The 10,709-nt window shown below is 32.3% G+C and overlaps 1 protein-coding gene across 4 annotated transcripts; it reads left to right on the top strand.

Moving 5' to 3' along the window:
* The first annotated feature begins 5,844 nt into the window (after positions 1 to 5,844).
* On the top strand, positions 5,845 to 10,709 carry LOC142612695 (U11/U12 small nuclear ribonucleoprotein 25 kDa protein). Of its 4 annotated transcripts, none has more exons than XM_075784834.1 (7): positions 5,847 to 6,051; positions 6,491 to 6,571; positions 7,123 to 7,212; positions 8,513 to 8,897; positions 8,995 to 9,100; positions 9,539 to 9,638; positions 10,367 to 10,709. In XM_075784834.1, the coding sequence occupies exons 4-7, from the start codon at positions 8,684 to 8,686 to the stop codon at positions 10,460 to 10,462; spliced, it is 516 nt and encodes a 171-aa protein (XP_075640949.1). In that variant the 5' UTR covers positions 5,847 to 6,051; positions 6,491 to 6,571; positions 7,123 to 7,212; positions 8,513 to 8,683; the 3' UTR covers positions 10,463 to 10,709. The 4 variants fall into 4 exon arrangements, with proteins under 4 accessions (XP_075640952.1, XP_075640950.1, XP_075640949.1 ...); XM_075784833.1 differs by having other exon boundaries at positions 8,510 to 8,897; XM_075784837.1 differs by lacking the exon at positions 7,123 to 7,212 and having other exon boundaries at positions 5,845 to 6,051.

Below are 10,709 nucleotides of genomic sequence, written 5' to 3'. Positions count from 1 at the left end.
GGGCTACTACGGTCAAAAATAAATTCAAAATATTGTACCTCTCAACTACATTGAAATTGAATTGAAGAAGAAAGTATATCATAAATCATAAAATAAATATATAGAAATTGAACTAAAATAGAAAACTTGAATGAATGGCTGCTAGCTAGGAGTTAGGCTTTGTGAAAGGAGGTATGAAGGGAAGCTATAGCTGAAACTTTGTAAAAGTTGGTACAAGTTATGGTTGCAAGTTAGTAAAATATATGGGCATAAGTTGCATGCTGGGAAAAGGAATGGGAAAAATTAAGAGCTGAAAGAGTTGGTATTTGGGAAGGGCGAAACTTTGTGACTGTGTTGGAGTACTAGGGGCCAGCTCTTAAAAATTTGAACTGGGATCTATGTTCTACTTGATTCCTCTCTTTTTTTTCTTTTTTTCTTTTTTTGCCTTTTTGATAAACTTCAATCTAGTGAAATCAAACAAGGGAACATTGGTGGTAATCTATAAATTTTTACTTGCTACTAAAGAGGTTCTATAAATTTTTGACAACATAGTTCCCCGTAGACATAAGTTATGAGGTCGAACCACAAAATTATCATGTGTTCTTTGTTTTTCTTGTTGCTTTCATCCACTACAATTTTTTATTTCTCCTTTTATTTCACATTGCAAAAGCAGTAGAGTTCGGCAAATCTCCTAACTTCATTGTGTTAAGACCTAACATTGGAAGTAGATGGCATATATAATAAGAACTTAGAAACCTCACAAAGAAGATATTCCATTTTGTTGGTACGGGCAAGTGGGATAATTTTTTATTAAAAAACAATTGAGTGTATCACGTTTGTTACATGATAATTTATTTTTTATCAAGTCAAGACATGTTAATGGATTTTGTTTTGATGTAGGAATTATATACCCAATTTAATAAATGGAATACCTTGAAATGGAGTACCTTGAAAGAGTCAAGACCTCCACTTTAGAGTAGTTAACAATTTGTAACTGATCATACATTTATACAAGACAAACTTTCAGATAGATAAAAATAAATACTTACTTCCTATAATCTATCAATAAAACTAATCTAATTAATCATAATCCAAACTAAATTATTTGAAATATAAAACATGTCTTTAATATTATTTATTTAATAAACATTAAATTTATAACAACAAGATTCATATCTAAACCTCTGGTTTAATCATAAAAGAGTGAAAAGACAATATTAGTTAAATTAATTGAAACCAACGTAAGTATGCTAATTAAATCAAGGATTGAACAAAAAGTAGACTATGTTTTCCATATGGTCCACGAAACTTATAATGATTAATATAGTCTCTCTTTTTACATTTTTTATATGAAAAAATTAAAGTAAATATTGTACTTAGAGGGAACATCCTAAGAACATAATTATTGCCCTAATTTTGTATATCTTTAGAAGGCAGGCTAAGATTGCTCATTGATTCCCATCAATATTTGTCAAGATCAGAGTCACCCTTTTCATTTTTATTTTTTTGAGTGCCTATGGCACTAACTAGGATGGTCCAAAGTACAATTGATTGTCTGACAGTACCATAAGGGCACTTTACACTTACTATGCGATGATCTATATAATCCATAATCGAAACTTCTTTAGACTTTTACCGCACAACGGTTCTTTTTCCTTAAGCTAAGTAATACTTTTTTTTTTCCTGTTTTTCTGCTATAAATGAAGAACTTGTGAAAAAACTATACGGTGATTGAAGAAACTATTTATATGTAGTTTTAATTACATAATTTTTAAAATGAATTATATAACTTATTTAAATAATATAAGTAAATAATGTTATAAAATATAAATCACCACATAGTGGGTGGGAAAAGATATTTTCAAATTAGTTTAGAACTAAACTTTGTTCAAAGATATCTTACTAATTAGAATAATTTTTAAGTAGCAATGTGATTTCTGGAGGTTTGATTTTTAAAAAGCCTAAAATACTTTCATTCTTCCTTTTTTATTTTATTTTATTTGTAAAATTTTAAACTACAAAGTGTGTTTTGAAGAGATCCTGGGGAAAAGTTTTTAAAAAATAGTGCTTTGAAGAGAAAAAGAAGGTTTTTTTTTTTTTTTTTCGAAAAGTTCTTTATGTATAGAATTTTAATTAGCAAATATCACTTTTTCAGAAATGGGGAACAAACAGACCTTAAATGACATCATTCTCCAGCAAGTAATTTACATGTGTTACAAACTGATAGGGATTAGGATATTAACATAAATTAGTATTTTGACTTGCGTTTTGTTTTTTTTTTTTTGTACATAGGAAGTAAGTTGACAATAAAACTTAGTGTGTGTGTCACCATCTTACGTCCTTATTGCACATAAACAAAAATGCCAACTTTGCTTACAAATATCTCCAAAAAAATAACTTTGCTTATGAATTAAGTATACAAATAATGGAGTTAGAATAAAGTCATAAATGCCAAGAGATGAGTTTTATAGTTTAATTGATTGGCACTTGACACTTCTTAATGTTTTTAACAAAAATATTTAGAGCTTAAATCTACTCTCTTTCAATTGAGTAAGTATTATATGAGACGGTCTTATGAGACATCTCATACAAAAATTTTTCCTTCTCATCATAGATTTAAAAAAATAATAATAATAATAAAGCCAAACCTGCATAGGCTTTATTTCACCTATATGAATTAATGAAATCTTAATGAAAATAGACCATTCATATATAAAATATATATTTGGACTTTACGTCCGACTGTTCCACTTTGTTCATATTTTAGGCTTTCATGAAAATTTAGAGGGTAAAGCAAGAATGTGACATAAAACAAGCCTTTTATTCTTCATTATGTTCCAAGAAATATAATTTTAAACCCCAAAAAAAAAACATAAAAGAAAAGAAAAATAAAATGGAACACAGTTACTGTATAGTTATATGGTTCAACTTCGCATAAAGTCCAACTCAAAATGATGTATGCCCATTCATGCGGGGAACTCAAAGTTGGTGAATATAAGTATGTTCGGAACCAATTTCACAATCATTTTCCGATTGAACAATTTCTATATATATATTCCTTTACGTCCAATTAGAGAGGGAAGCCAATTCGACATAATAAAGTTAAATTATGATTTTGATTTGATCTCAAATTTGCGCATGGTTTGATTTGATGGCTGCGCACTCAATGATGTGACTACCAAGAAGAAAATAAAACACGAAATTTATTCCATCAATACTTCAATAAGGTATTCACGTGCGTGAATTTCAAAATAAACTGGTGAATCATGGATGTTATGTTCTTTATAAGTAATTCTTTTTCATTTAATAAGATGTTAATGTTGTTATAATTTTTAGGTTAATTCTTTTTCATTCACCTCTGTCCATGTAGGCAAAATATTTTTATTGAAATAATTTTTTTAATATTTTTTTTTAAAATACTATTTAAAAAATAATCTCTCTCTCTCTCTCTCTCTCTCTCTCTCTCTCTCTCTCTCTCTCTCTCTCTCTCTCTCTCTCTCTCTCTCTCTCTCTCTCTCTCTCTCTCTCTCTCTCAATGGGTCAATGCAACATAGCTCAGTATCATATGACCCAACTCATCAACACCATTGCAACCTAATTACTCGTATTGAACTCAGTGCTCCTTTGCTTCTCATCATTGCTGCTAGCACTAATTGTAACCTGCATCGCCATTTGAAGTCACTCACAACTAGTTACAACTCACGTTGTATGTCTTAAATTGTCACTAGTCAGTAGTCACGATCCATGATCATATTTTCCTCCCTCCTACCCTACCCCTTATTTTTTGGGAATTTTTTTTTTTTTTTTTGTAAAACAATAGATATGGCTTCTAATTATTTTGTCTTTTGTGATTTCCTTACTTTTGATTTGTGTATTTATGATATTGTTGTCGGCCTTTTAGGTTGATTTGAAAGTTTTTTGATATGGGTTTTTGTAATTCTTTGGTCTTTATGGATTTTTGTAATATTTAGCAACTATTAGGCTCTAGGTTCCTAGTCAAAACAAGTGTTAGTCAAGGTTTTATACAAATAAATTGGTTTGCATGGAGTTGAATTAAGGAGTAGCTTTAAAGAAATCGAGCTTTAAAAGGCTCACTCGAACAAATTGGAAATAGAAAGTTCGCGAGACCCTCACTTGGCATTTTGCTCAACCGAAACTTAAACTATATAACGAGTAACTGACTATTGATGCAAATGAAACCTTTTAGTTCCATTTGAAACCATGGTAAAACTCCAAAAGCTTTTATATGATTATCTCTAATTTTTTGTTAATCAAATTGTCAAGATCGCACTAGACAACTTAAATTGATTTGCAAAAGTTTAGGAATAAAATAAAATGTCATAATATTTTCACAACATCACAGTTTGTGATAGGTCTTAGTATAGTATTTTATTCTTTTAGTTAATTAAGGCAAGATGAGATTTTCTTCAACATTTTCTTTCCTCACTTAACCCACTTAAAGATGAGTTTTCAGCAGCCATGGACATTGGCATATTTCGGGAGACTAGGGACCGTTTGGTAACGTTATTCTAGTAATATTGTTTGTATTTTTTAGAAATATGCGTAGGTGAAAAAGTGCGTGAAAATACATGTAATGTCGTTTAAAAACGGTTGCCAAACAGCCCCTAACAAATTATTTTTCCAAGTGACAGATTTCAAACGAATCAATTGAAGTACTAATGCATCTGAAAAGCATATCATTTTCTTCACGACTTTTATAATTTCTTCCTTGATTTTATTCCTCTTTTTCTTATTTGAGGAATAATTCTTTCTTGCCTTATTGAAATATCATATCGATGAAAATTGGTTCTCACGCACGAGTTGCGTAATTCCAGTCTCCAAATGCTTATGATTTATGCATGTATTTTCACGTTGCAAACTGCCTGGCCAGAAATAGTCACACCACGCTGCTCAACCAAGTCGATAACTTTTTGGCTTATTGGCGAAACTAGTAATATAGCACTTGGCCAGAAAATAGAAATTAAGGATCCATATACATATCCTGAGTAAGAAGAGCCACTCTTTTTCCTCTTTTGCCCTTCTTCCAATGAATTCATAACATAATGATTCATAACCCAGATCCTTAAAACTGATTCTTCACATTCAACAACAACATAATTTCAATTTGATTGAGGAGGCGAAGTTTCTTAGTGATTCCTTTGTTCCAAGTAATTTTTCTCACATTAGAAGACAAGAGAATGGTATTGCTCAAGCCTCACAACCTTACTAAATATGTTAGTGGTTAATTCTCAAAAAAAAAAAAAAAAAAAAGGATATGTTAGTTGTTATTTGGTATAGATGAAAAATATTCCTCCATGTAATTTTAGCTGATTTGACTTTTCAAAAAAAGGCAAAAAATAAAATAAAAATAAGAGATAAGTGAGACAATCTTTTGTCACGCAGAGATAGATGCAGAATTGCGACATAATGCAAAAGGGAGATTTTTTTTCCCCCCTATAGACTATAGTTATTAACCAAGGTTTTTTTTTTTGAGTAGATATTCCCCCTGCTTTGAATGAAGCTTCAATACGTTCAAAAAAGAAGAAAAGAAATGAAACATTCTGCTCTAAACATGAAAGAGCAAAGCCCAAACGCTTGGGAGTTATTGGGCCTTCTTTTGGGCTTTAAAAATAGTCCAGTTATCGGTCCCGGGTCGGACCGAATAAGTCAATACATTTTTTTTTTTTTAATATTTTTTTTACAAAAATGCAAAACTGAAACTTTAATTTTCAGTTTTTTTCATTTAAGTACTCTGTGATCCTCTGTTAAATTCCCGTGTTAATCTTCAGTTATGTCCTACAGTTAATTATTTTTTTTAATAAGTTTCGGAATTAAAAGAAAAAAAAAAAAAACTGATGTTAAAAATAAAAAAAAACCATTTCATTTCAGAACCAACACATCAGAAAATTCAACGCAATGCAGCTCTAAACTAAACACCATTTCATCAAAAATCAAATCCAAATTAACCAAAACCAAAGAGAGAAAGAGAGAGGATAGAGAATCGAAACTCGAAGGAGTCGACCCAAATTACCAAACAGTTGATGCGATAGTAAGTGTTGCACCGCCAGTCAGGTACTCTCTCTCAGCCTCGCCGTGGGTCTTGGCTCTACTCTCTCTCTCTCTCTATATCTCTTTATAACCATTTATTTTTCTTTCTAGAGTTCCTTCTCGTGAGCTCCAGGGTTCTGTGTTCAAATAAATTTTCTTTCAAATTAAGAGTAATATACGATTCAGGAATCCCTAGTATTTAAAGTTTGTACTTTTGTGATACACTTCGATTGTCCACTCTAGAAATTAAAAACATTACAAATCAGTAAAAAATTCATTTATAAAGTAGTTGAAACCTACTAATCATATTCATTATCACGTCAATTTGTAAGCTTTATGGAATAAAAAATTTGTAGTACCTTTAACATTAGTGAGGTGGTGGTTATGTGGAATTCAGTGACAAAATTTTATCCCAATTGGTCTACTATTATCTCACACAACTCTGTTCTTTCTGCCAATTCAGATTGAAAAACCACTACAGAGACATTGTGGCAGGCTCGAGCATTATGAGACACACTGTGGCTCCAGCTATGGTGCTGCAATGGTAAAGTTGTCTGTCTGGACCCTTTCTGCTAATTCAAAATATTTTCAATTTTATGTTGGAAGCTGTGTGTAAATTGTTGAACAAATATTGTTGGAAGTTGTTTGTATGATATGAGTCTATTACCTTAATGGATTACTGAATAAATGCCAGCTAATTACTTTGTAATCGAAATGTAGTTGAATGTAGAGTGTTGATAGTTATTTGATTAAGATTTTTTTTTTATTTTTTATTATGGTTTGGGTTCAAGTTTGTGCAATATTTCTTTGCTTGATTATGTGTAATGTCGAACTACTTACAAAGTCCAGACAAAAAATAAAAAAATAAAAAATACAGAAGAAGCAAAGCCAAAAGCCATATTCTAACTTGATATCATTGATGTATCATTTATATAGGCAGCCTTATTCCCCCCACCTCAAAAAAATAAATCTTTAAGTTGTACATTGTGATTTCATTATGCAGAGTTGGTGACTATGGTTGAAAGTTGTTCCTATCCATAGATATACTTAATCACTTATTATTCAAACCCCCATCCTCCTTCTTTGTCACTGCAGTCATATTTAGATTGTTGTAATTCCTGTGAAGAAGTTCGCAACGCATATCGAAGGATAGATTGGGCACTGAACCCCAATAAGATTGACCAGGTTTGTTTGCACGAAAGCTTACCTATCCAAATCTATCTTGAATCTACAAATATTTTGTGTTGATGTTTTTAGCGTGGAAATGTAACTTGATGCTGGAATAACATGTCTATTAGATATTTTAATTATTCTGACTCCATGATGTGTGTGTCTTTGAATTCCATCTTGTTGGGAACTTTTGTGTGCCGGTAGATGACTTCCTGTTCATATCTTTTCTTCTAATATTTGACTAAGCATGCATTGTTACAATTTTATCGTTAGTATTATATCTTAGAGACTAGTATGCTCTAGATAGACAGCTCATCCCCAAAAAAGAAAACACTATCTAAATAAACATGAGATGGTTCGTAATTGTTCCCACTACTTTGGTATCGGAGCCTGAAGGGATATCAAAGAGTTAACAAAACTGAGTTTGAATTAAAACGGTTTTCTCATAATACTCTGGCACTTTTCAAAATACAAGGACTAATATATGGTCTTTTATTAACCAAATTCCCTCATTCCTGCATCATGCAAATTTCATACTCATGGCCCTTACAAGCATTAAGTGGACTATTTTATTAGTGTACATTACTTGCTATACATTTCCAGATCATTTGTTAAATTTAGGAAACTGTATGGTTCTGTGTAGTTATGATCCACCAGATTCTCATGGACAAAAATACCCCCATAATTAAACTTTAAAATGTGGCATTTGTTGTCCCTAAAATTTTCCTTGGAAAGAAAGGGTTTTTGAACTTAAAAATCATAATGGGTCCTACTCAATCAATGTATTTTCTTTTCTTCCAATCTTTGCACCCACCAGAACTTTGTACATAACACATTCGCCTCATTGCACAGCCTATTTGGTAATTGGAAGCAGCTTATAGAGTAGGTAAGTATTGCCTAATTAAAGGCCTTGATCAAAACTTCCTTGCTTGCTCTGAGTCTTGACAATAATTTTTCCTTCCAACTTACACGTAAACAAGCTTGTGACAATTCCTATTGATGCAGTTTAAAAACTCAATCCCCTGGAAGTGACTCTATCACATTCTCAATATTTTGAATTATCAATTTGCACTCCCAAGTAGCTTGAGGTAGTGTTTCTTGGTATTTTAAATGATTAAGTGGTATACAGGAGCTGGATTTTTAATTGTCATTAATGTTAGAAGTAATCCCTCTCTTTTGCTTTCTTCCCTTTGCCTGATAACCAAGATGGTAAGTCATTACAAAAATAATGTGGAAATTTTAATCTAGAATTTTTAAATGCTGGAAATATGGATAAGTATTTGGTTGATTTTTTTTTTTTTTAATGTTTCAGCAGGAATTCATGATAAAGGAATGCTGAGCCTATAGTCAAATTTCAAGCCTAAATTCATCTTTTGTCGAGTTAGTTAAGCTTGACGTTGAAAAATCATCCTTCCATTCCAGTACCTTGCTTGCTTGTTGATCATTTGAGATTTCAGAGTGAAAGAGAGAAGGAGACACACACGCGATGATGATGGAATCTAGTATGAAAAGGGAAGAAAACGTGGAAGATTATGTGAAGAAGGCGAGGTTAAACTCAACACTTGCCACTCTACTCCATGATCCTATACTTGCTGATGTGCCCAAGAATCCAACCTTATCGGACGTGGACACTCTCATCAGCCTCGAATTGGGTAGCGCCATGCGTATCTCCATCCTCAAATCGGATGACACTTCCTTCGGTACTGTCTCTTTCTCCCTCTCAGCTTGGCATTTTGACAAGCATGTGACTGTTAACTAAAATATTTTAAAGTTCATTCTCCCTTGGTGGTGATGAAGATGTGGCACTGATGAATTCGGCAACGGTCAAGGATTTGAAGCTTGCAATCAAGAAGAAAGTGAACAATATGGAGCAATCCAAAATGGGTCATCGTCACATTTCATGGTAACTTTTTTTGGTTAATTATATAGTACATAAATTGGCAACCTATGAAGCATACCGAGTTACTTGTATAATCTTTGCAATTTTTTTCTTTTATTTCACTACAATATGATTCATTAAAGGACCCAATCCCAATCCTACCTTTACTGCTTGAGCCAAAGCCCAATTGATCCCTAGAAACATAAATAATGGGAATTTTGCAAATATCATAAGTTTTTCTTAGTACTTGTCAAATTTTGCATTTAGAGCAGCCTATCAACGTTTTTGTTATATTTGATGAATGCTGCCTCTCAGATAAAAAAAATGGAGAAAATAAAATGTACAAAGAAATGCTAAAATTAGCTTTTATATGAAGTGGTTTTGTTTCGTTTTCCATCCATATGGAAACTGAAACAACTGGTTCATACTGAAGTACTATGTTTGTATGTCGCCTATGTGCAGGAAGCATGTTTGGGCAAATTTTTGCCTATCATACGATAAGGAGAAGCTACTTGATGATAACTCTGTGCTTCAGGATTATGGCATACGTAATAATTCTCAGGTTTAGTTCTATACCTTATTAACTTCCAAATTTTTTTTTTCATGGGTACCATTTCTTCAATTTACCTACCTAGATGTCCTGTTGAAAAACTCTCGTATTTATTGTGAAGGCTTGATTTCCATGGATTTTTACTCCATTTTGATGATTCCGTTAACTATGGGTGCATCTAGTTGTCTTACAATTTTTCTTTCTTTTTTTGACGGGTAAGTTTCACACACACCCAGTGGATTTGAAACACATGACCTCATCCTCTACCCACACTTGTGGGGGAGGAAGTGCCGTTTAGCTGGTTGACTTACAAAATTTTATGCTTTCATCTTGTCATATATATCCATCAGAACTACAAATTAGGAATCTGCATTCTTCACGGGGCCATTCTGAAAAATGAGAGCCTTCCCTAGGAAGTGTTGGTAAAGTTAAAACTTTGTTGCTCCAATGAAAACATATAATTTTATCAGGCTTCTTTAATATTTCACTTTATTTCTATCTTCAAAGGCCATGAATAACAGGGTGGAGGTAGTTAAATTTTGTGGAACATCCAAATCCCCTTAATCTCTAATTGTGATCAAAATGAAATAAGTTCCTCATAATTGGTTCTCTTTCACTGTCTTCTGTGTCTAAAGTTGTATATTCATGGAGTTGTTGACTTGTTGTCTGTTATTATTACTCATGATATAATGCTTGTATACTTGTGTGCAAGTAAATGGTGATATGCTGTGCCAATGTAGGTACATTTCATCCCCTACGTCTTGTCAAAGGATTCTCAAAAGCACTCAAAGGGTAGAAAGCATCGCTTCTTTCATGGTCTTAACAAGTATGCATGAAAAACCAATCATGTTGCTTGATCTCATGGTGCTGCAACGGTTCTGGATCTCCCTTGTTGATACTTTTCTACAACTGTAGCCTATCATGCTAATTCTTGTCGTCAAATCCAAAATATAGATAAGCTATTCAGCCTTTTTTTTTTTTTTTTTTTTTTTGTGCTGACCAACAATGTAATCATGTAATGAAAAATTGCTTAAGGATGATTAATTTGTTCATCTTTTACATGCCAGGAATGATTAAATGCAA

This window comes from Castanea sativa, chromosome 10 (assembly GCF_040712315.1).
Source record: "Castanea sativa cultivar Marrone di Chiusa Pesio chromosome 10, ASM4071231v1".
Classification (NCBI taxonomy): domain Eukaryota; kingdom Viridiplantae; phylum Streptophyta; class Magnoliopsida; order Fagales; family Fagaceae; genus Castanea; species Castanea sativa.
The sequence above is the reverse complement of the archived record's forward strand: the minus strand, read 5'-3'. Positions and strand labels throughout refer to the sequence as shown.